This window comes from Sesamum indicum, linkage group LG11 (assembly GCF_026168435.1).
Source record: "Sesamum indicum cultivar Baizhima isolate 11 linkage group LG11, ASM2616843v1, whole genome shotgun sequence".
In the NCBI taxonomy this organism is placed as follows: domain Eukaryota; kingdom Viridiplantae; phylum Streptophyta; class Magnoliopsida; order Lamiales; family Pedaliaceae; genus Sesamum; species Sesamum indicum.
The window spans coordinates 15,818,246-15,842,822 of NC_142667.1; the positions used below are offsets into that span (position 1 = coordinate 15,818,246).

At 35.3% G+C, this 24,577-nt stretch overlaps 5 protein-coding genes and 1 non-coding gene across 10 annotated transcripts; 4 read left to right on the top strand and 2 right to left on the bottom strand.

Moving 5' to 3' along the window:
* The first annotated feature begins 363 nt into the window (after positions 1–363).
* ALG10 (DIE2/ALG10 family) lies at positions 364–5,118 on the top strand. 4 transcript variants are annotated; one of them, XM_011096551.3, is made up of 8 exons: positions 364–679; positions 809–897; positions 1,645–1,978; positions 2,937–3,207; positions 3,347–3,484; positions 3,607–3,811; positions 4,250–4,392; positions 4,485–5,118. In XM_011096551.3, the coding sequence occupies exons 1-8, from the start codon at positions 590–592 to the stop codon at positions 4,742–4,744; spliced, it is 1,530 nt and encodes a 509-aa protein (XP_011094853.1). In that variant the 5' UTR covers positions 364–589; the 3' UTR covers positions 4,745–5,118. The 4 variants fall into 4 exon arrangements, with proteins under 4 accessions (XP_011094853.1, XP_011094855.1, XP_020553800.1 ...); XM_011096553.3 differs by having other exon boundaries at positions 629–679; positions 1,686–1,978; XM_020698141.2 differs by lacking the exon at positions 364–679 and adding an exon at positions 1,103–1,221 and having other exon boundaries at positions 1,686–1,978.
* Positions 5,119–6,664: 1,546 nt separating this feature from the next.
* Positions 6,665–9,637, bottom strand: LOC105174446 (putative protein phosphatase 2C 23). Its single transcript, XM_011096554.3, has 4 exons — positions 8,051–9,637; positions 7,835–7,948; positions 7,254–7,518; positions 6,665–7,164 (listed from the first exon to the last, which is right to left on the bottom strand). Exons 1-4 carry the CDS (start codon positions 9,452–9,454, stop codon positions 7,049–7,051), a joined length of 1,899 nt encoding a protein of 632 aa, XP_011094856.1. The 5' UTR covers positions 9,455–9,637; the 3' UTR covers positions 6,665–7,048.
* A 2,676-nt stretch (positions 9,638–12,313) lies between these two features.
* On the top strand, positions 12,314–12,386 carry TRNAK-CUU (transfer RNA lysine (anticodon CUU)). Its single transcript has one exon. It is a non-coding gene; the product is annotated as a tRNA-Lys (tRNA).
* Positions 12,387–15,011: 2,625 nt separating this feature from the next.
* Positions 15,012–15,925, top strand: LOC105174448 (metallothionein-like protein type 2). The gene is made up of 3 exons (XM_011096556.3): positions 15,012–15,172; positions 15,318–15,404; positions 15,509–15,925. The coding sequence occupies exons 1-3, from the start codon at positions 15,108–15,110 to the stop codon at positions 15,600–15,602; spliced, it is 246 nt and encodes an 81-aa protein (XP_011094858.1). The 5' UTR covers positions 15,012–15,107; the 3' UTR covers positions 15,603–15,925.
* Positions 15,926–16,383: 458 nt separating this feature from the next.
* Positions 16,384–20,518, bottom strand: LOC105174449 (ATP binding microtubule motor family protein). The gene is made up of 13 exons (XM_088875446.1): positions 20,069–20,518; positions 19,809–19,977; positions 18,827–19,220; positions 18,529–18,734; positions 18,128–18,432; positions 17,990–18,050; positions 17,594–17,684; positions 17,245–17,513; positions 17,116–17,162; positions 16,988–17,009; positions 16,817–16,879; positions 16,686–16,724; positions 16,384–16,609 (listed from the first exon to the last, which is right to left on the bottom strand). The coding sequence occupies exons 1-13, from the start codon at positions 20,308–20,310 to the stop codon at positions 16,547–16,549; spliced, it is 1,971 nt and encodes a 656-aa protein (XP_088731572.1). The 5' UTR covers positions 20,311–20,518; the 3' UTR covers positions 16,384–16,546.
* A 644-nt stretch (positions 20,519–21,162) lies between these two features.
* Positions 21,163–22,941, top strand: LOC105174450 (uncharacterized). 2 transcript variants are annotated; one of them, XM_011096562.3, is made up of 2 exons: positions 21,163–21,333; positions 22,351–22,941. In XM_011096562.3, exon 2 carries the CDS (start codon positions 22,381–22,383, stop codon positions 22,828–22,830), a length of 450 nt encoding a protein of 149 aa, XP_011094864.1. In that variant the 5' UTR covers positions 21,163–21,333; positions 22,351–22,380; the 3' UTR covers positions 22,831–22,941. The 2 variants fall into 2 exon arrangements, with proteins under 2 accessions (XP_011094864.1, XP_011094860.1); XM_011096558.3 differs by having other exon boundaries at positions 21,168–21,382.
* Positions 22,942–24,577: the final 1,636 nt, after the last annotated feature.

A 24,577-nucleotide genomic window follows, 5' to 3' on the forward strand; every position in this document is an offset into this window, starting at 1 on the left:
TCGAGACTAAAATCATCTATACATAATTAATTTATAAAGAATATTTATATCCTCCTCCCTGTTTTGGATGCTATATGAAAATTAAAATTTTAATTTCAGCTTTTTTATAGAGTTCTATAATCTGAAAATTTTCATAATCGGCCAAATGTCAATAATAAAATGTTTTTATCGTAAGGAAAATTCACTAATTTCTTAATCTAATAAGTTCAAGGATGGTACCAAAAACAAGAAACTCTAAAATCTTAATGGTCTTTAATGATAAATTTAATTAATTGGATGTTTCCACAAATGACCATAAAAAATGGTAATACAAAGATTTTCGAGGAAGAATAGATTTATGAACTTTTAAGCTAACAAAATTAATTTGAGGGCTTATGATACTTTTCCGTAAAATCAACTTCCCCACTGGTTAAACGCTCTCTCTTGGTCTTGGGTTTCATGAGGACGGTGGCTGCGCTCTTCTACAAACCCAACGCGTTTTATACATAAATCGCATCCTCTATCACATCATTTCTGAAACAACCAAAAGATCACCTGAAAAACCAGAGCGCGCGAGCAAATTGCCCAAAGCAACATATTTTTATCCCAAATGGGTAGAATTGCTGTTGCATCAATTGTGATTCTTTGGCTGATACCTGTATCTATTCTTGTCAATCGCATTGTTCCCAAGCCCTACATGGTAAAATCTTTTACCTTTTCGTTTTACCTAATCATTTACAAATGACGATGGATTTCACACACACAGTGCGAGTATTTGTCTGTTGTGTAAATAAATTATCTGATTTGTATGTCAATGGGGGAAATGCAGGATGAGATATTCCACGTACCGCAGGCGCAGCAGTACTGCCGAGGCAATTTCAGAAGTTGGGATCCCATGATCACAACTCCTCCTGGACTGTGAGTCCTCATTCGCTACTTCTTTTTTGTTTTATTTAAATTATCGTCTGACTTGATTCTGGTGCTAATCTGTTTGATTATTTTTGTGTGCATTATCAGTGAGCTTTGTGAAAGGTTGAAATAACTGGCATTTTAGTTCATAGCGGAATCATTCAAAGTGTTTTTTATAGGAAAATTAGATGATTGATTTTGTGGTTATTCTCAGAGGTCAATTGGATCATGTTTTATTTATTTGAATGGGAGTGATTATTACTAGTAACAGCAGCAAGCAGTGTCTTCATCTCCAGACTCGTGCTCTACTTCGATTCTGCTCTTCAAATTCAGGTGGGGGTGTAATCATTTGGTTTTTCCTGAGATTTAGAAAAAATTAAAACCTTCTAGTTCATTGTATTAAGAATTTTGAATGATAGCTGTAGAAAATGATTCTCTCTAAGTAGACCATTGTTTTTTAGATAGAGATGAGAATTGTAAACCTGACATTTGGAGAAGGAATAAAAAATGAGACTGCTATTTTAAGTTTGTTGGTTCAATTTTGGGTCTAGATTTATATATGCATTTTTAGATGTTAAGATATTGCATTATAAAACAGATACATGTTACGCTCGTTCACAAATTGTTGGGAAATATATTAAATGAGACTGAGCTAAGCTGGTTATAAATGACACAGAGAGAGACTTACTTTACGAGATTTTGTTTAAGAACTTTCAAGTAGAGGAAGTTGATTTATGTAATTTAAAACTTTTGCAGGTACTTTCTTTCACTTGCCTATGTTGCTTCTTTGTTTCCAGGATTGCTCTGTATGCAACCAGTGTCTTCATTTCCAGACTCATGCTCTACTTCGATTCTACGTCTCACGAATGGTGTTCTGTCGGTACTATGTAGCATTCTGGTCTATGAGATAATCACCCATTTGAGACCATCTCTTGATGACAAGAAGGCTACATTTCGTGCTGTGGTATTGTCATTGTATCCACTGCACTGGTTCTTCACTTTTCTATACTATACAGATGTGGCATCTCTAACAGCAGTACTTGCCATGTATCTTTTAATTCTGAAGAAGAAGTTCCTGTTAAGTTCACTGGTAAGATTCATTTGAAACTTCTGTCATCTCTCAAGTATATTTGTTATTATGAATATCAATTCTGGATTGTGGCCTTGTGGACTGTGTTTATAGTTTCTTAACTTAACTTTTTACGACTTCAGTTTTTTGATCAATTTCTGCACTAAAGCATACATCCAGAAGCTTTGCAACAAAAATTACTAAATTTTGTCAGAAATTTCTTACACATGCTTGCAAATCTCATGGAAGAATTCAAATATTTATATTAATAATTGAGTTTCTTGGAATTATGATCTTCTTGTAGTGGCCTCCTCTTACAACAGCATACTCCATTGGGACTGGGAAGAAGACCTTATAATCTTGTGTATATTTTTCCTATGGATGATAGTGATATTGATGATAGTGACAATATTGATGATGGTAATGATATCGATCATGACCTTGAAACAGAGCTGCAACTGCTAACTATGATGAATGATATGGATATGATGCCGGAACAAGACGGACCTCTTTATATCACCCTTCAATTGGAATTAGCAAAAGCAATGTCTTCTTGCATAATATGGATTCCAAACATTCATGATCTGGATATGACTGAGTCGAATTACTTATCCCTCGGTCTATTAGTGAAACATCTCTCTGAAAGTTGTTCCACTAGAAATATTCTTGTTATTGCTTCGTCTCATATTCCCCAAAAAGTGAATCCTGCTCTAATAGCTGCAAATAAATTAAATACGTGCATTAAGATACGAAGGCTTCTTATTCCACAACAATGAAAGCACTTTTTCAATACACCTCAATGGTTCTCTTATAATGCTAAATGTTGTTTTTAAAAGTAATATAGCTGAGTTATAGTTATAAAAGATTCTATTTTGTCACTTTACATGTATTATAGTTAAACCTGGCACCCTTAATTCTAAATTTTTCCTCTATGTTTTCTCAGAACCAGAAATGATCTTATTGATTCATTTACCTGTAGCTTGGGGCTTTGTCGGTGTTGATACGACAAACAAATATTATATGGATGCTTTTTGTTGCTTGTGCTGGCGTCATAGAATTTGCAGAGTCTCACCAAAGAAATAGTGCAGAAGTAGTTGACTTCAGCAGATCGAGAGAAAAGGATGATTTGTCTGCCAACCGTAAAGGTGCATCAATGATCTCTAACTTGAGAAAGCGGAGGGCCGGTAGTGGTGCAAGGGATAAGAACAAATTTCCTTCACAAATAACTATTCCAATGACACATTCATCAGGTTATATACATCATTTTTTCATACAATTCAATAATGCATTGATTTGAAGTAGTTGGTTATACAATTCTCTTCTGCTTCTTCTTTTCCTTTCTTCCATGTTTGCTAACTACATATCTCCACTTTTTTCTGGATGATGCAGGACTTTTTGATGAGATTCAGAACATAATAATTATTTCCTGGAATCATTTCTGGGAGCTTTTGGTTTCTTTTAGTCCGTTCTTTATGGTATTTGTGGCTTTTGTTGCTTTTGTCCGCTGGAACGGTAGCATTGTTCTCGGTATTGAGACTTCTGTTTTCTTATTATTAATAAAATTTATTAATTTTCTCTTCATTGATTCCATGAAGCACAGAGTCCTGCTTTCCCTAACTGCGAAATGATAAAATTTAACTGACTTTCAGGTGCTAAAGATGCACATGCTGTTTCTCCCCATTTTGCTCAATTGCTGTATTTTGCAGCAGTTTCTGCTGTGTTTATGCTTCCTGTCCACTTCTCTTTAGATCAGGTTGCAGTTCTATTCCAACAGTTTCGCAAGAACAAACTGCTTAATTTCTTTCAGTGGCTCATGGCTCTTACCATCAGCTTCCTCTCTGTGCAATTTTTCAGGTTCGATTATAAAATAAACTCTAGAATGATCAATTTCTAAAACTAATGTTTCTTTTAGTTATTCTATGAAACTCATTTGTGGATCATGTGTCTTTTATGTGGATGTTATTTGCATCGACCAATTTCCTCTGCATCGTCTGATAAGCTCAGCCTTGTAGTTGTAATATAAAAGCTTTTTGCAATAAATTCTTTTGAACATATCTTGGAGTTTGTTTAATTCCATTTGATAAAAGTTACTGGCTAGTCCTCCTGCCAAAGAACTTGGTGGTCTATTTGGATTCTTTTTCTTCATTCTGCCTGTTGAATAATATACTCTGTATCTCCCATTTTGCTTGAGAAGTCAAAGCTGGGTCACCAAATTCTCATAATGTGGCAAAATTTAGTGGAATTGATGTGGATTCTTATACATTCTGGGAAATGTTTCATTGATTCCTGCAGCATAGCCCATCCGTATCTCCTTGCAGACAATCGGCATTATCCCTTCTATCTCTGGCGAAAAGTGATCAATTTCCATTGGTCAACGAAGTACCTTATGGTCCCACTTTATGTTTACTCATGGCTATCTATTGTCTCTAACTTGGGTTAGTGCAAAGTCCAAATCTCTTTGCTTTCTTTCAAGCATTCTCTTTAGGATCTCAAACTTATGAGCTGACTAATTGTTTGTTATTTGCAGCAAAAGATCAGAAGAAGCTTTGGGTGCTGGTATATTTTGTTGCTTGTGCTGCATCACTTGTTCCTGCTCCACTGATAGAGTTCAGATACTACACTATTCCATTTTTCTTCTTGATTCTCCACACCAATATCACTGACCACAAGAGTTGGCTTGTTATGGGAGTTCTATATCTTGCCATCAATTGCTTCACAATGTATGTGTTCTTGTTCCGGCCATTCTCTTGGAAGCATGAAGCTGGGACACAAAGGTTCATATGGTGATAGATAGGCCAGAAACATGGAAAGCTTATAAATTGTCTGCAAAACAGCTTCGATATACTCACACGGCTAATGCCTTCTTACCATAGAAGAGGATGCTAAATGGCAGAATTCTTGTTTACTTCTAATACTACCTGTTAGACTACAGGGTTGGAGCCGGAGAAGAAAACTAGGCAAATTCAGAATTGTCTGCAATTTGTGCTGATGACAAGGTACATCGAATGGGAACCTTACAGCTATGCCATTTAGACATAATGGTAACTGTTATCTTATTAATGTTGAGCTTCTTAATTGACTTATTCGTCTTCTGTGTAATCAACTCATTAATTCCCGTCCTGACCATGATTCACAGGCTCCGGTCTGAATTGGCTGTCTTATGCTTGCTTGTTCTATATCTTTGTAAAATTCAAAATACCCCCTAACTATTCAAGAAACTAGTAGATTTTTAAACGAAACTTGATCTTTAGTACTTTGCACAGAATCAATGATTTCAGATCACCAGTGGTGGGAAAATTCCAGTCTAATTTTATTTGGTTGAAGCTCCAAGTCAATTACAAAGTAAATGTAATGGTTTATACCTATGATGTTAGTCTATACTTTAAGGATGGTAATCAGTTACTAAACAAGTATTTAATTTAATAATTCATATGTTTGGTTGAATTTCAAGAGATCAAATTTGGATAAAATTCTCTAGAAATTGTCAACTTACGAGTTGCGTGGTTTATTGCATGGTTACGTCTAATTAACTACTGATGCAGCTGTATCTGTATGGGCCACGATAATGACTCTCCAGCCACTCCTATTTATATGAATTCTTTCTTCTATTATATATATATAAATATATATATATATATATCATTCTAGATATCAAAGAAAAGAAACCAAAAGGATAGATTTTAAAAGCAAATATGTAATAATCCATAAATAAAATTTTAATAACTGTTATATCCATTCTTCTAGAAACGCCATTTTTCATATTTGACTCTTGAATTGCGATTATTTTGCAGCAGCACTTGAAAAATGTGGCTGTGGTTTGACTTATAAATGGCTCATTAACTATAATAGTGTGTAGGCAATCAAGATTCTTAGCCTCTATCAACTTTAACCTCGCACAAATCATGGTAATTAAAAGAAGCTAACAAATTTTTCTGAGCACTTCCATTTGACTTTCAAGTAGTTGTCAAAATGTCAAATTGAAGGGTTTCAGACCACATGAGTTTGGCAATATTCAAATTTCTGCCCATCTCCCAAGTCACTCAACAACTTCCCTAGAACGAGGGAACCCAATTTCAGACTCATTCTCCTTCTCCACATTAGAGGGTCATAAACATTTATCCGGATCGGGTCGTGAAAATGGGGGCACTGTCACATCACTTTAATGGTTCCAGTAAGCGCCCCCCAATGGATAGCGATAGTCCAATAATTAATATCCAAAAACTTAGGTTTTGAAAAATTATAAATGTGGTCACGAGATATCAGAGATACCAAAACCACAAGCAATTGTCTCAATAATTTTAAAAAGAGGAGAGCTTTTTCATTTCACGTACTACATTTTGACTTGATTGTTCATGTATCTAATCTTTTAGGGCTACGATTACATTTATTAGAAACCTACCCACAGTTTGTATATGTAATATGCATCATCCTCCAACCAATCATGTACTCAGGATTAGGTTTTCATGCAAAGCTGTTTTGTCTGCTTCTGTTGGTCAACTATTTATGTCATTCTTTTGAATGATTATATGTTAATGTAGAGTTGGTAGGTTTTTAACCAGACCACTATCGCTGCCTTTAGACACTGTCATTCTGCACTGAATTTTTTCTGATTGTTTTCGTTTTTAAGTACATTTGTGTGTTTAATTAGAATACAAGAGAGATACATAGCAAAAGACAGCTTAATATTCATACATACAAAACGAGAAAGAACAAAAGAATTTGGACCAGTTGGTCTGGTCTGTGTATTGAAAGTTATCAGTGTCGGAAGGGCACTTCTTGAAGAATAAAGCAAAACCTCAAGAAAGTACAAAATCTTGAACTTGTATTACATACCAAGAAAGGGCAAAACCTTTGGGGTTATCAGCATTTACAGTCCCCACAAAACGGCAGATCACACAGAGTTTTTCTATCATACGTTTCAACTCTGAAAATATAACCTACTTTTATGCGCTATTAACATAAACACATTCAGGAAGATGTATATCATCCAAGAGAAACAAAATTTGCTTCTAGCTTCCTGAAAAATTTCTCTGTTTTTTTTTTTTCCTTTCTTTTTTTAAATCCTATTTGTATCTCTAATCCTAGAGCTAGTTACACGGATGAACGCCATATTCTTCCTTCAAAGGAAATGATGATAATCGAGACGTCGTCATGGTACCTCCTTCGATCCCCTTGTGGGATATCAAGCAATTCATGGAAATCCATTCCTGCAGTTGAACATGTAAATTCGTGTAATTAGATTTAGGCAGTTGTATGTGTGTATATTTGCTGCAAATTTTTTGTATAATAATCTTACCAGCTTTCTTGGCAGCACGAAATAGCACTTCTTCAACAAGATGTTGGGCCGGATCTCCATCAGGGAATGTTAACATGAATGTTTCGACTTCAGCAACAGCCTCTTCATTGGTGAAGTACTGGTAGAGGCCATCGGAAGACAAGATCAAGAATTTGTCCTTGGGTTCTAATCTGTGGTGGCAAAGGGACGGTGAGCATGTGATGTATGGGGAAGTTCCAATGTAATCAATTCTGAACATCTCTAGAAGTGCATTGTTCCATTTGGGCTGTAATATAAGCAAATCAGATAATAATGTTATCCATCGATTCACAGAAAGAAAATTCTGTATCATGAATACGAACATGAAGCAGAACAACATGGATTATAGATTTAAAGTGCTGAAGCAAGTCTTATTCTAGTGAGGATCTTGGCCACTGCAAGCAAGTTACTACATCTAGGGCAGACAACTAGAGAACCATAGCTTAAAATCGTTTATGCATCTCAAGTAATATGTGGGTACAGGTAGATGATCAGTTTTAATACGCCAATGCATCTGCAGAGTCACAAAAACTGCAGTTATAAGCTTAGAAAATGGTATATACCTGCTTGAGAAAGCCGGCTCCAAAAGCCCGGGTGACCTTCAAGGAACCTTTCACTCGATCGTTGATAACTGCAGAAGCATCATCTGGATGTGCATTTCTAATCCTTCTCACTTCCTGAGATGAAAAGAGTACCAGAACAGTTGGTAAATAAACATTGAGCAGAGGAGGGATAAGGGGTCATTGAACCTTAAAGAAGACCTGACGAAATAGGTTTACCTCTTTAACAGAAGTACTATGATCCATTGTGAGCTGATGAGAAGTCAAAGTATGCACGTTTTCGTATTCATAGCCATAGAGTGATTCTTCAAAGTCCTTCCTCGTCTTCCCGGATTGAGAATCATTCTCAGTTTTTTTAGCTAAGACTGCCCTGCTATCACCAACATTCATCAAATAAACATCGTCGCCCTTCATCACCATCACCAGGACACAAGATCCCATCAACGCCAGCACAGGATTCTCCAGCAACATCATATCTGCAATCTCCAAATATGCTGCTTCCGTCTTCCTCAACGCCTCAGACAGCGCTTTCAGAACTCCCAAATGATTAACGGTCATAGTGTTATCTGCAAACCCGTCAGGTCCCAAATTGCTCAACTTTTCCCTTAACTTCTTGTCAAGCTCCACCCTGTCCTTACTATCCAAACTCTTTGATGACAAAGAAGAGCTGGTTATCGTATTCTCACAAGATTCAGTCTTATCACACCATAGCAACCCCCTGAGCTCCTTGTAAACATTGGAATAGAGATTATTCAAGAGAAAATCAGTAGCATCAGGGCCGTTGAATCCATCATATATCCCAACAAAAACCCATCCATGCTCCTCAGAGATCACAACATGCACTCTATCCTCACCGGCTTTACCTTGAGCCCACTGCAGATTTTGACTTCCAAAAGATTCATTCCCAACATCATCATTCTCATCAACCAAGCTCATTTCACTACTCAAAGTATGACTAGTAATGGTACTACTGTTCCCACTGTTACTTCCACTCACCGCAACAATATTATGTTCTCTCTCAATACTATTCAGCTCTCTAGAGAAACTCCAAAAAGATCTAGACATCACCTTTTTAAAATTTTTAACCAAAGCCCGTTTCTTGGATTTAGGCCTGTACCTCTGCAACTGATCAATCTGATTATCCAAGGGACCGGAAATGAAGCTGCGTTCAATGGGTCCGGACATGAAACCACGCTCCATCGGGCCGGATCCCGGGACCGAATTCCTCAAAATCGGGCCGGATTTAACTGTGTGAATAGAGTTCCTGGGAATCGGTTGGAGGGGAATAGAGGAGAAAAAATTCGAGCTTTCAAAAGCTGAAGCCTTGTCGAGCAAAGTGGAATTGCTGTAAGCCAAAAGATCAGTTGAGAGAAGAGTGGAGGTGTTGGCGGAGATGGCGGCGCCAGAGATGGTGCGGAAAACCGTCGTTTGTGGGGCTGCGGAGGAAGAATCATCCAACGATTGGGATTTGCGAACTGGGTCCGGCGGTATGTAGCAGAAAGAGTGGCCAAAACCTTCGTCAAGAGGGTCCGCAGAACACACAGCGATATCATTCCTTCGGCGGGAAATATCTCCGGCGTCCCCTGCGAAGCACAGGCTCAGCTTTCCAATCCCGTTTCCCATTTTCGAAGAAACCCAATAAAGAAGTCCTTGTTAAATATATATATAGAGAGAAAGAAATAGAAGAAAGGAAGGAGGTTAAAAGGGGTGTAGCTGAAAGCTCATGGTTTGGGTATTGAAGTTTGAAGAAGAAAGAAAGAGCAGAGGAGATGAGGAGGAGATAAATGAAGGAGGAGAGAGAGAGTTGACTTTGGACAGGTGGGGTTGGGGGGGGTGAGATTAAAATTTTATGATTTGTTTAATATTCGATGCTTTTGGTTTTGGTGGGATGAGGGCGTTGACTATGGAAATCATATGATATATATATATATATATATGTGTGTGTATTAGTTTAGTTGGCTTAAGGGAATGGAATAGAGAATAGTTTAGTTACTTTCCTAGTAATAGTATTGGAATATTTGGTTTTCTAGAAAAATAATAAATAATAATACAAAGTGTTTATTATTAGTTTATTTGAAAAGGAGAGAGAGAAGTTGAAGGGTATTGGGAAATGCAAAGTCAAAAGGATGCACTTGCGACTTGCCTCTTTGCACCCCCAATGTGGAATGCTGATTCGGATGCCATCATTTCTGCAATTTTCATTTCCTCTATTAATACTATCCCTCTTTTCTCTATCTTACAAATGTCCATTTTATGTTCTTTTTTATGCTACTTCATATTTCAATTTTCAAATTAATTAAATATGTTCATAATTCGAATTTGCATATACATTTAAATTAAACAAATATACAAAAAAAATATTATAAAAAAATAGACGTAGTTTTATATTTATTAAACTCGAACCCACGATTACGAAATTTCACCCGATCAGTCCAACAAAACTTGATTGGGATATACCCATTCAACTGTGCAAAAATTTATGTGCAACCCAATTAATTTTGGTATATATTATTTCACAAACTAAAACAACTCCACTTGTTTTGGTTTTTGAGGAAGAATAGATTGGAATTGGATGGTAATAATTGTGTCTTAAAATATCTAAAACATCCATTACAAAAGATTTGGAATTTGGTATGTAGAGATAAATATGTAGTGCTTTCACTTCACTTAAATGCAAAGTAATGTTTAAGGAAGGTTGATTTAGTTATTAATTGAAAGTTTGAGGATGAGTATGAAAGACAGAAAACAGCCACACCACAACGCCTTCTCATCTCATGGATCAGTGTTCTCATATTTGACTTTGGGAATGTCAAACAAATACAAATAGGCTGCTAAAACTTCAACACACAAACAGCTGTTGCCTGTAGCTCACAAGTCATAATCCTCTTTCTGCTCTCCAACCAAATTCAAATAAAATACATATAATTCAAATCGTATCTGCATATACCCACAACTTATGGACATGTTGGAGTTGGAATTTTCTTTCCTAAAAGTCATTATATTCTTCCATTATTGTCCAAAGTCAGACCCTTTTTTTTTTCTTTCCCCCTAAAAAATGAAATTATCAACTTATTAAGCTCCAACTTGACTGCCACCTTTCATTTTTCCGTTTTTTTTTTTTTAAATGTTTATGATAAATAACGATGTTGTATTTTCTTAAAAATACCTTACTTATATATGTTACTATTGCGTTGTAAAATTATATGAATGTAGAAAATGCTAAGGCGAAAAGTCGTGTTGATTATTAATGTTGTCATTTATCAGACCATTGGGATTCAAATATAATAAATTATATTTTTCATTTACTTTCTAAATTCACCATTTATCTAAACCCATACATAAGCTTCTTACTTTTATTCAAATAATAAATATGGTTTTCATTTAATTTATTTAAATAAAATATAGTTTCATTTTATCCGTATCTTTTGCATATATATGTTCTTATCATTGTAAATTTCGATAAATTTTATTGATGTTGATGCACTATAATTATTCTTTAAAAAAAATGATTGACTTTCACATATTTGAAATATCAATAGAACATATTTTTAATCATGATTAAATTAAGTTGGTACGTAGCACGGGTCATACGCTAGTAATTAAAATTATTGAACAATAATGTAAAAAGCCATCCGGTGAGTATGATGTAAGTTGAGATAAAAGGAGTATTTCTGCAGGGGTTTGCTCTATATTTATAAACAACTTATTATTATTTGTTTGTTTGTTTGTGTTGATTTAGATAATCTATCAATCTTTATTATTAATTATTCTTGACCTTCTATCTCAATCAACTTTTCTAATATTCAACTCACTGATTGTAACCTTTGATTTAATGCCCTTGGAATCGAATACTTAGTTTCAATATCTCGTTTTTAATGTTAATTAAGAAAATAAAGAGAGCTATAGTTACTATTTGACCCGATTGTAAATAATTTGAGTCAAATCGGAAATATGTATTATAGTTTAAATTTGTCCAAATTATTATCAAATTTAAAGTATTGTGTTTGAGTTTAATTTGATTATTAAAAGCACGATTGAATTCATATGATAAAAGTATGATGATTTATGTTTGTATTTAATTTGATTAAAAAATTAAATTCAAACAAACTTTTATTGTTGATTTTAATTGGGTATCAAATAATTTGATTTAATTTTCAATTCTATAGTAATGTATTAATTGGATCAGTGAGGCCTGTGTCGGTTTGAAGGAAGCCCAGTAGAGCTTCATCATCTTTCTGAGGCCCATATAACCTTCCAGGGCTAGATCTGTATGAGTAATGACTGAAAGATTGTTGGGCTAAGCCTACTAAAAAGAAGTTTGCGGGGTATGTTTTTATAGGGATGATTGTGAATATTATGAGACTGAAATTTTGTAATCCATCCCGCCTGCTTGCCTAGGGCCCAAATGCTCAGTGGATTGTAGGATTGAAAAGGTCTTTGATTCTCTATGAAATAAATTATTTACAACATAATATAACAAAAGCCCGTCTAGCTCAGTCGGTAGAGCGCAAGGCTCTTAACCTTGTGGTCGTGGGTTCGAGCCCCACGGTGGGCGTTCGAATGTTTTGGTTTTGCCTGCAATCCTTTCCAACTTCTAGATCTGCTTTCTTTTGATTTAAATTATAATTCTGAGTAGCTTTTGAAATACCGAGTGAGATTGGGTCCTCCTCACCTCCCCTGCACTCCCACCTCTATTTATCTATATTATTATGAGTTGAGAAGAGAATAACATTTGTATTCGCTTCTTTTTCTGACGGAAGAAAAGAAAAAAGTGATTGATTCTGCAATGAGAAAATGGTGGTGCATTGGGCATATATGGATGCATGTGTGCATTTGAATTCACCACATATGTAACTAACCCTCTATCTTATACAAAAATTAAATTAGAAAAAACCTAACACAAAAGAAGAGGAAAGGACAATGACAAACCGAGCGACGAGCAGTAGTAGTACCCTATCCTGCCATCCCAATCAAACTATTCATTCGGTGAGTACATTTGCTGAATGATTAATGTATAATTTAAAAAAATTGATGAATTACATAATAAGTTTGATACACATATTTTGTAATTGATTTAATTTGATCAAACTTAACTTAAAAGATGTGTAAATACATTTAAGTCATATTGTTGGGCACATGAAAAAAGAGATTCCCCATCCACACCAGACGGAGGAAGTTTATTTATGCCCCACCCCCACCCCCACCTGAATTCATCCATCATCCCTCACAAAAAGTAAGTAGAAGCTACGTACCATTTCTCTCTATCTTTTTCTATTCTTCAGTCTTTCAATTCATGCTATGTCACTTCATTGGTGAAGCAAAGATTGAACACCCCATGTGGTGCCTGCCTTTCTCATATATATATATATATATATATATATGTAAGGACATGCATGCATGCATGCATGCAAGTTGTTGAGATTTGGATTTCCCATGAGCTCATCATCATCATCATCAACAACAACAAATATTAATTAATGCATATCTCCCAATGAATTAATTACCACCATGCTTTTTCTACCTAATCATCTCTTCAATCATCATGCTGTAGCTATAAATATATAAAAAGACATGAATTGTTTATTAGTTTGGGATATTGGGGGGGTTAAATAGTGAAAATTACATATGCTTATACGTATAATTCTTGCAAGTGGTGGGAAATGAGAGAATAATTTGATCATGTCATGAGAATGCACTAATATATTTTTGAGTATCAAGTATTATTGATTCCTTCATGCATATCACCTAAATTAATCACTTCATAATAAATTAAGCTTTATAATTGTGAAAATTAAGGCGATGTTATATGTCTGATCTCTGATGGGGTAAAGGTATAAAAGGACATAAACAACCCTCCTAGAAGGACAAAGTAATAAAACTGGATATGATCGTGTGTATCTGAGGGTTTGTTCGGTTCTAACACGACTTGTCCCGACCCGAAAACCCATAATAACAACTGTTGATTGTTGGTAGCATAATTGGCTAGGATTCAACCACATATGGACATTTGGATGACTTAATTGTACTCTTTATTCCTCATACTTTTGTCACCTGTCGGAGATCCTAGAGGACTTTAAGTCGGAACAATAATACTTGTAATTAAGAAAGCGCCTTTCTTTTGATCTCTTCTATCAAATATTTGGTAAGAAATGAGTAGTTTAACAGTATGATAGTAAATGAAAGAGGAGGATGAGGTAAGAATACAGTTAAGATGCATAAACACACATTTCCTACATCATCACATCCATCTCAATCTCTGTGTCCTGCTGCTTTCCTACGGTTCATGATTAACACCAAATCATATTCATATTCCTTAATCAACAGAAATTCAACACCACTTACCTTGTTTTTAGCGTAATAAGTCAATTTCCCAGCAAATAGAATTTCATCCTACAAAATTAACATTGATTAATTAGCATTATTAATGGACATATTGATGTAAAAGATAGTTTAATAATTTTTTTTTCTTTTTTATAAAAAGCTCTTATCACAGAAATATTTTAATAAATTAAGCAATATATCAAATCGATCAATATATTAATATATATAACAAAAAACAGAGTTGTAATAAACTCACAAAGAAAAATGCCTAAACTTTCGTATAATTATGATATAATAGTGTTCTGTTGAGATGTCAAATTATCATTTTATATGTATTTTTACATTAATAAAAAAAAATAATTTTGAACCAAAAACACTGGAAGAAGTATACAAATAAAAATTATTATCATATCTATACAACTAAAATTTATAATCTTCTAATTATAAGACTGTAATCTTCCCGTTTAAACAAAATCTTGCATGTTTTTCCCATTTAAACAAAATCTTGCATAATTTTCCAAGCAAGCAATTGGATGGTGGAAAATATCTCTAAGATGAGCGCAGAGAGAGAGAGAGAGAGGGAGAGAGAGAGAGAGAGAGAGAGAGAGAGAGAGAGAGAGAGAGAGAGAGAGAGAGAGAGAATCCAGTGGAGCTCCTGCATTCCCAGAAAATGCACTAATTTTTTAATCGAAAGAAATCTCCCATAATTAAGTTATTTACTTTTTCAACTGATTAGGACGTGGACTGATTGACGGTACCGATGTGGGTCCACGTGGGGCATAATCCGTTCCACCAGATCTCTCCACGTGTACGGGTGATGTCCACCATCACTCATCCCACTTCACTATAAATTGGACGCCATGGCTACATCCTCTACACCAAGAGCGTTTTGTGAGTGTTTGATCTTATTTAACTACTCCGAAGAATCCATTTTTACAAGAGAAAGTTTAAGAAAATGTCTTGCTGTGGAGGAAACTGTGGCTGCGGCTCTGCCTGCAAGTGTGGCAATGGCTGCGGAGGGTAATTCGTTCGATTTTCTCCTCTCTTTTTGGCTGCCGATCGACTTTATTTCTTTATGTTTTTCGAATTATTGCATTTGAAAAAGGAAGCTACGATTGATATAATCTGTCAGCTACGGGAATTATGAATATGATGACTTGTGCAGGTGCAAGATGTACCCGGACTTGAGCTACTCGGAGGCCGCCGGCGCCGCCAACGTGAGACTCGTCCTCGGCGTTGCTCCTCAGAAGACGTATTCGTCCATTTCAATTTTTCATGTTTTTCTTAAAATACTTTTGGTTGGGAAGAAAGGAAAACGGTTTACTCAATGGTTTAACTCTTAACGATATTATGCAGATATTTTGAGGAATCAGAGACAGTGATGGGTGCTGCAGAGAACGGCTGCAAGTGCGGAGGTAACTGCACCTGCGACCCATGCAATTGCAAGTGAATAGGGCTCTGAAGCAGAGATGAAGAAGAAGATTGGTGCTAATAATAATATATAGGAAGTTTGAGTCTGTGTCTAAGAGGCCAAAATTATGTGAATCGTTTATCCTCTGATGATGATAGTGAAGTCTCAAAAGTGTCCTCTTGTAATAAAAGTAGGGTGGGCATATGGTGTGGGTTTGAAATGATTGCTTTGTGTGTTTGGAGTCTGCTTCTCTGTACGGTACCATATAAAAAATGGGTCAGTAATGTATTAACATCTCTGCTGTTGCTTCTGCTTGTTGGAGTCCTGATGAAATATTTGGGGGAAGTTCCTCTCCTTTCTTCTGTCTCTGCTCTTTAGTTATTCTAATGTTCCCCGTTTTTCATTTTTAGTCTTTTTTCTTACACCAAGATTTCTATAATGGATCATCATTATTGATTCTTGAATTGACGTAGTTTTGCCGCACTCTCCTGGAGTAACAAATTCTTCCATCCAAGAATTTATCTACTATGACTTTTTGCGGATAATCTTTGGGGGTTAATGATGGGTTGGACTTGGTGGCAATTGATTGAATAACATATTGCCACGTGTCAAGTCACTCCAAATTATGAATTATTGCACTTTACATATTGTAGTTATAGCGATAGGTTCATCATTTGATTAATAACTTTAGCTTAAATAAAAAATTTTACAGTGATGAGGAAAATATTTTATGACATACAAGAAAAAAATATCTGTAATAGTTTTGTCATTTGCGTTTTCTCTCAACGAAAAGAAACACTCAACTTATATTTTACTAAAGTTAACATATAATTTGTTAGTAGTTCCAATAATAAAAAGATAGAATATTTGTTAAGTATGAAATGCAAATCGCATATTGGGTAATAGTACAATACAACAAACAGTGGTCCAAAGAGAGAACCATATGAGTAGGAAGAGAACAAACTATGACAAAATGAACACAACTAGGGGTTGTTCACGAATTTTTCTAATATTCCTCTTGCAGCTCTTCCAAACATGTTGTGCACCTATAGAACGAATTTCATCCATCAGTTTTAATTTAGAGCTAACTGTTCATTGCGAAATTCACATTTTATACTTTACCTGCTTCAGTGAAAGGCCGGTCTTCTCCAGATCACTTAGCTGCAATCATCCCAAGAATGAAAATTTAGTAAATTTCAGCGTCATTCCCAACATGGAGTGTAAGTACATATCATCAATTTGATGTTTCTTACGGATTTCAGAGGGCTCGTCTCCCTTAGTTCAATAATATACTCGGCTATCTTCTGTCCAATTCCCTGGATGAGTTGAATCAACAATTACAAGTTAACAAACAAGCACAATTCAGGATTTGTATCCTTGATGTACGGCAATCCGATCCTTTTATAAGAATCAGTAAATGTTACCTTTAGCTCCAGAAGCTCCTCCCTGGTATATGCAGTAGCATGGGCATGAAAATGGCTTTCAATACAAGTGATGAATGACCAAAGATACAATACCGCATGAAACGACAATATGACTATAAAGGAGTTACCTGCTTGCTGTATTCAAGAATTCGATGTACTCTTGGACAAGAGAGCTCTGTATATCAAACCCATCACATTCATCAGAATGGACAACAGAGCTGATTCCTTGAATCACAAGATAAAAAATAGGCTCATACCTTTAAGCTAGAACTCCGAGCAGTAAACTTATCAAGTGGGGTGCCTAACTCTTGGAAGTTATTTTCTCGACCATCTGATATGGTGTGCAACTTAGGAGTCTTTGGATCTGAAGGAATAAAATGTGATTTTCCAGTGTTGACGTCAATAGGAGAAAGGACTTTTCTTTGGGGACTCTGAAGCTCTTTAATTTCCTTGTTTACTGGTAACAGGGTACCAGCATCGCCACATTTACTTATTCCTGCTTCCTCCTCTCCAGACAATGATTCATCTGAAGAACAAACTGATCTTTTCACATGCTAGGACAATAGTTTAATCTTTTGGAGATAAGAATGAATTGAGGTATTGTACCAGGAATAGCTGAATTTGGTTGTGATGCATTGGCAGAAGGTGGGGCGACAGACCTCTCTTTATTAGTTTCAGCAGGAGCAAGGGTTTGAGCCTGTGAAACAACAGAAAATGATGCGACTTACTAGAACATCAAAATATGGACCCACACAAACTTCTAACCCTTTGTCTGTATATATCACATCCGCCTCGGTGGATGAATGATGATGAGAATTACTTAAGGAGCTATCACAATCTAAATGAACTTGGCCAAGAGTGTCATAATGAATACCTTTAAGCTAGGTTTTCTATTAAGTACAGGTTTACAATTTCCATATTCCAATTTACCTCCCACATTCTAAAACATTTCATGGGAATTAAACCATAATCTGCAAACAGCTCTCCAAGTTTAAAACTTACCTGACTTTTATCTGCATAAACTCCACCATGAAATAGATTTTTGCCAGCTATGCATGGACTCCTGCAGATAAAAAGTTAGTGCTGAATATACAGGGCATCAATCAGTATTGTAGTAAGATACTAATAGATCATTGTTACCTCCTTGAATCCAAGAGTTGGTCTCTAATAGCTTTTGTATCATTGGAACGTGTACATGTATTCACTTTCCTCGTGGATTTCACAGAACTAGGAGTTCTTCCAGGAAATGGAGAATGGCATAGCCCCATTCTCTGAGAACTTTTTGTTTTGCCTTTGGATTCTAACCACGCAAGAAGCTTTGCCTCCATGTCCACTTTCACATTTGAATTAACATTTTTCTGGGCCGAGCATACAAAATTAGAAACATGGCGCGACCTAGCTGCCAAGCTAACTGTATGAACAGATTCTTGGTATTCTCCTGGATTCTATTGCCAAAGATCGCTTGAGTTAATAAATGCTCCTCTGAAATTTTGGATTCTTGAGAGAGAAAGATGAATATTTCAAAAGATTAGTTGATTTACCAAACAGGTGACCATAAGAGCCCGACTTGTTCCTCCAAGAGAGTCCTGTAATATGCGTGTCAATTTGCTTTCTCTATAAGGTATTCTAGGCTTGTTGTTATTAAGTGCATAAATAACATTTGACAATGCAAATAGAGATTGGTTTATTTTGGCACTCTCTTGAAGTCGAATTCCTTCATTGCATGTCCTCCTGTTGTCTTCATTTCCTAATTTCATTAGATAAATACTCAAATGTTAAAAGACCCTTGATGAGATCCATAAACTAAAGGACAAGGAAAATATTCAAATCTCTGGAAACCTGCTAGATCAATGAGGTTTAGCTTCCCAGTGACAGCATTATCAACAACATCATGGGATGGGGTGGAAATGGTAACAACAAGCACAGCATGGCTCCTGCTTGATACATCATTGAGGCCTGTGTGTGCAACCTTTCGCCTCTGAAGAGCGGAAGAGAAAACCTCATGGAATTTGGCCATTGAGTCAACTTTGATTTGAGCTAGCCCCTTGAGATGCATCTGCCCATCTTTGTCATTCCAGACCATGATCTCCTTTTCTTTAGGATCTAGTAGATCATAACATTTATCCAGGTAGATTTCATAGTAAGATATTGCAACGATACTTTCTGTACCCTTGCACATGGACAAGATGCTTGACAGGGCAAGCGGCATTAAACCAGGTAGTTTATCACTTCCCTGCATTATATTTTTCCACATACAGATTAAGTTACAACAGGTCCATGATTGAATTAAACTTAATAGGGACATTATCAATTACTTAAGTAAGTCAAGTCCTCATCAGGATGGACATGCTCTTTGCTTAGCTCATCCAACTAGCTCAAGAAGACAAAAAAGTAAATTAACCATGTATCAACTACGCACACCCCTGCAACTATTGCTAATGTTTTGAAGACAAATACTCAATGATAAATATAGAGCATGCAAATTGTAGGCATATACCAACTCCCAACAATCCAACAACATGCGACTCTCACTTATATTAAGGACATATGTTTTCCATTGAGTGGATGACATAGTATAATTTGGGGCCCTTAGACCGTAGTTGTTGATTCATCACTTCCTTGCCTGCCGTATCTCCCCCCCCCCCCCAACAAGCACATAAGATTTGTTCGATAATTATGCCCACTTAGGCATTAATCAAAAACTAAGGAACTAGGTACCATATTATAAGAAGTAGACTTTAACTAAAGCCCAAACTTGTTGATTCGGGTAGTAAAAGGAGATGAGTCTCTGATTGTTCAGCAGTTGGTTTAATAATCAAACCTGCATAGTGTAAGTCTTTCCGCTGCCAGTGGCCCCATAAGCAAAGACAGTAGCATTATAACCCTCAAATACTCCTGGAATCAAAGGCCTCACTTCTCTCTCAAAAATCTCGCTGACATTGTTGTCTTCCTGCCCGAAAAAAGCATCCAATTTGTAGCATTCATTTCGACTGCACTCACAAACAAAACAAAATTACTCCAAACAAAATCCGAAATTTTGAAACTTTAACCCACCCCATTAACAATGGCCAAACTGCACACCTGGTTTCTTGATCTTTGAGAAGAACAGTAACTTCGTCGGATGAAGGCTCCGATTCTTGAAGAGAAACACAGGAGATAGGACTGCCATTTATTGAAGAAATTTCTTGAGGGAGAAAGGGCCGAATTCTCAACACGACTCTCACCTTTGAAATTGAACTGGGGTGGTGGTGATTTTTCGCGGGGGTGGAAAAGCTTTCCGCTTGAACTGCTGTGAACGAAGAATTTTCCACTTGAGTCGCCATAACAACAAGATCTCTGAACACACAAACACAAACTGGAAGGATGTTGAAATTTGTCTAAGAATGACCGTTAAAAGGAAAAAGGGAGTTTTGAACTTTTGAATGTGGGGGGAGGTCTAACGTTTAAATCGAATTGTGGACCTTGGAGTTGGGTAGAATTAGAATGAATGGGTCCACGGGTTTTTAAAGGAAAATAGCTGAATCCAGATTCCTAAGCTTCAAAAAATTCAATACGAGAACTTTAATCCACAAAGTCAGTATGATATGAACACGACCCTGTTCTTCGACAAAGCTTACCCATGATGGGCCAGGTTGACGGGCTGAATTATCCATTTACAAATATGATAATTAAGTAGGCCCAAATCAAATATTATCTTAGGCCAGCGAGTCACATTGTTGGGCCGATCAGAAACCCATTAGATGAAGCCATCCAAAAGCCCACTAACCTATAGCCCGACAAGCTCAACTATTCAAGTGGCCCAGTTAACTATTTGAGAGAAAATGAAAGGGTTCCTTTTATAATGTTTTGATGTAATTATACATAAATTTATTATAATTTGAGAAATTATATATAGTACTTTTAATGTTTATTTTTATTTAATAAATAGCCCTTTATAAAATAAAATTAATTAAATTTATTGATATTAACAAAAATATTGAGTAAAAATACAAATTAACATTTGATTAACTTATTTCTATTTTAGGTAATCTTATATATCTTACACGCTAATACATGAGATATATCTGACCAAAATTATATTTTGAGAAGCTTATTTTTAATAATGGGAGAGTTTTTGTTTCCCAAGTGAAGTAGAAGTCTTCCTGCTTTGGGAGTAGGCCCATTTACACTCTAAAGCCCACATATTGATAAGAACTAATAAAAGAGGAGACGGAGAAGACGAGATCACAGGGAAGGAAACGGAATAGAAGAAGGGAGAAGAAGGGGAAGAAAAAGGAGGAAAGAGAGAGTTGTGGGCCGACGGACCTGTGCCGACGCCGCCGATGTTGATGAGGGCTTGACCGTCGGTATGTGCTGATTTATTTAGGACGGAAACTCCACTAACCCTTGACGAAGGCATGCCTTTCTAGCTCTACCCGGCTTAGCGCGCGAAAGCAATAAGCCGTAGTTGATTTCTGATTTCCGGTTTTAAGTGAATAATTTATGCTTGATCTGCTGCTAAAATTATGATTAACATTTAGTTCACAAATATGAGTGCTTCCCACAAAAACTCAATTTTAATCCTTTGTGAGTTTAGGTTTTCTGTAAGGATTTCTTGGTTTAGATCTTCTGAGGTTGAATTTTTTAAAGAGCAATTTTGGGATTTTATACTTTAGTTAAGATTCATCCATTTTGTTTTTTTGTTTTTTTTTTTTATTGGCAGTTGGTGTGTGCTGTGTAGTTTCCTTTTCTTTCTTCGTGTAAATTGTCAAATTTCAGTAATATGATAATGAAACATTAAATTTATAAGATAACACAGCACAATTATGTGTTAGGATAGGATGGAAATAGTGTTCGATGCAGTTATCTCAGCGTCTCCGTCGTTTCATTGTTCTTATGTAACTGGACTTTGCACTTGTTTAAAAGCATAACCACGGTTCAAATTCCTGCACCTTACTCTGCTAGTCCAGTAGCCATATTCATATGGAGTGATATATAAAGTAATCAAACAAGGGATGCTAAATACTTACTGAAAACAATAAGAACATCAAAATGTGGCGTGAATTAAGACTGGGAGAACTAATGCTGTCTGTCTTTCGAAACCAAGATAGCTTCTTCTGTTCACCCCTGGTTGATAGTATCTGTTATTTAGATCGCATTTATGTGCTCCTGTTATCTGAAGGTTCTTACTTTATGAACTCACACCTTGTATAGATTATATTACTTGAGAACTGCTGCCGTAATTCCTTAGTTCTTTTCTTGATCACAACACCTCATTTATTATGGCATCTTATTCTGATTTTTGGAAAGTTGATATTGGTTAAAATCCTTGGTATTCAGTGGCCACTAAATCTTCCCCTCTTTGTGTTTTGGGTTTGTAACAGTGTAGAGCCTCCCATCAGACTGATTAAGAAATGGAAGATCAAAAGAATATGCTGGTAAACAATGCTTTGATGAGTAAGCCCAGAAAAAAGAAAGCTTTGGCGCAAGACCCTGAAATGTTTCAATCACCTGGAGACAGTATGAAAAGATCCCATGACGTACGAACCATTTCCAGTCAAAAGGGGCCGAAGGGCTCAAAAAGAGGAGCAGTAAATGATGTCTCACCGTTGTTCCAACCAGAAAGATTGATCCCAGATTCATCGGGAGACCCTTCGACATCTGGAAATGAGTACAGAGCTCTGAGGCGGAAGTATTTGCTCTTGGAGGAGGAAAGCTTTGGATTAGGAAAAGAGTTGAAAGCGATAGAAGATGATATCAAAACCCTTGAAGAGGAGAAGCTATCTTTGTTGGATGAGCTTGTTGTCCTAGAAGGCCTTGTTGATCCTTCAGATCTTCAACCTCAAGGCCAAAGATTGCAATGACTTGTATTATAATCTTAATTTTTGTTTTAAGTCCTACAGTCATGTCTCTTGGTATATAAAGGAAACTTTTGGCAAGTGTAGATTTCATAATATATGGTTTCATTGTGCAGATACCACATTTACATGGCAACTGTGTGTGTGTGGGTGTGTGTTTATGGATCATACGTGACCTATGAGGAATTACTTCTTCCGAATGATGGGACAAATCTGGGACTGCCGGAAAGACTGCATAATTCTCTTGTTTAGTTGTATTCTCTGGCCGCATGCGCTGGTGTGTTTTAATATTTCAGAGATATGAAAGCACAATAGTTGGGTCCATTAGTCTGAGCCATTGTGGCATTCATCCTGTTTCTAACCAACCCACCCGTGGCATTTTGTTACTTGGATCAGACAGGAGATAAATATAAACTGATCCGGGCCCAACCTTGATTACTAATGGAAAGAGAAGTCTTGTATGGAAACAACCACCAAATGCTTATTACATCACCGTTCACCGGATATCAGATGTACACCATCCATTAAGGGAGTGTTTAAGAAAGTATGAAAAACTACTTTTCAGTCTTTGATTTAAACAAAAATATTTTTACATGTTTTAGCCGTATTACTTTTTCTTTTTATAAATAAATTTATATTTTTGAACTATTTTATGCTCATTATAATATTCTTAATAAATGCCTTTTCTAATTTATTTTCAATTGCACATCTAAAGTTGTATTAGAGTTTTCAAATAATTTGAGTAATTTTATATTAATAATATTTATATTTTCACATATTTAATATCTTACACATTTTTATATTTTATTTGATATATTATTTTTTTATTCTTATCATAAAAAATATAAATTAAATATGATTAATTAATATAAATAGAATATTCTCTTTTGGCAATCATAAAAATTTATTTATTGTGTATGGGTGAACAATTATATTACTTAGTGAGAAATATTATTGAACTAAATATTTAGTTTTTCTATTACTATTTAATATTTAATAGTACAAATGATAAATATTTGTAAAAAATTAAATATGAAATATACTAATTTAAATAAAAATTATTAGTGTTGACAAAAAAATAATTATTATTGACCATCAACAAGTGCAATTATTAAACAAATAATATCTTTTTAATTATACATGAAGATAAAATAGCTTTTAATCAATTAAACTCGTTTTAAAGTGTTTTACCCTCAAACACTATCTAATTTCATTTTTATTTGTTTTTTACTTTTTTTATTTTTTTATTTTTACAAACACTAACTCTTTTAATTTTATTAAAATTTTTAATTTTATCCACAAAAATTACTTTTCTAAAAATATAAGCTTTCGCAATTGAACCTATTTAAGCATCATCACATTTATTAAATTAAATTTATTCATAAAAAGATGAAAAATGAGTTAACTTTTAATTGGTCAATTTTACAATAATATTGATATTGGACAATATTTTGAAATCACTAAAAACAAAAAGTTCTAAGTAGCTACTTAGATATTATAGTTAAGTTTAATATACATATATATATATATATATATATACACACACACATTTCTGCACGTACTATGCACATAATAATTTTTCTATCAAAAAAATTGTAAAAACAGTGAAATTATTGATATTTCATTTTCACAATCAAATTAAAACTTTTTAATATGTTTAAGTAAACGCCATTGACCTCTCAAAGAAAAGGGGAAAGAAAAAAGGTAAACGCCATTGAAGCCACTCTGTTTTATTGCATAAAATTGTAATACG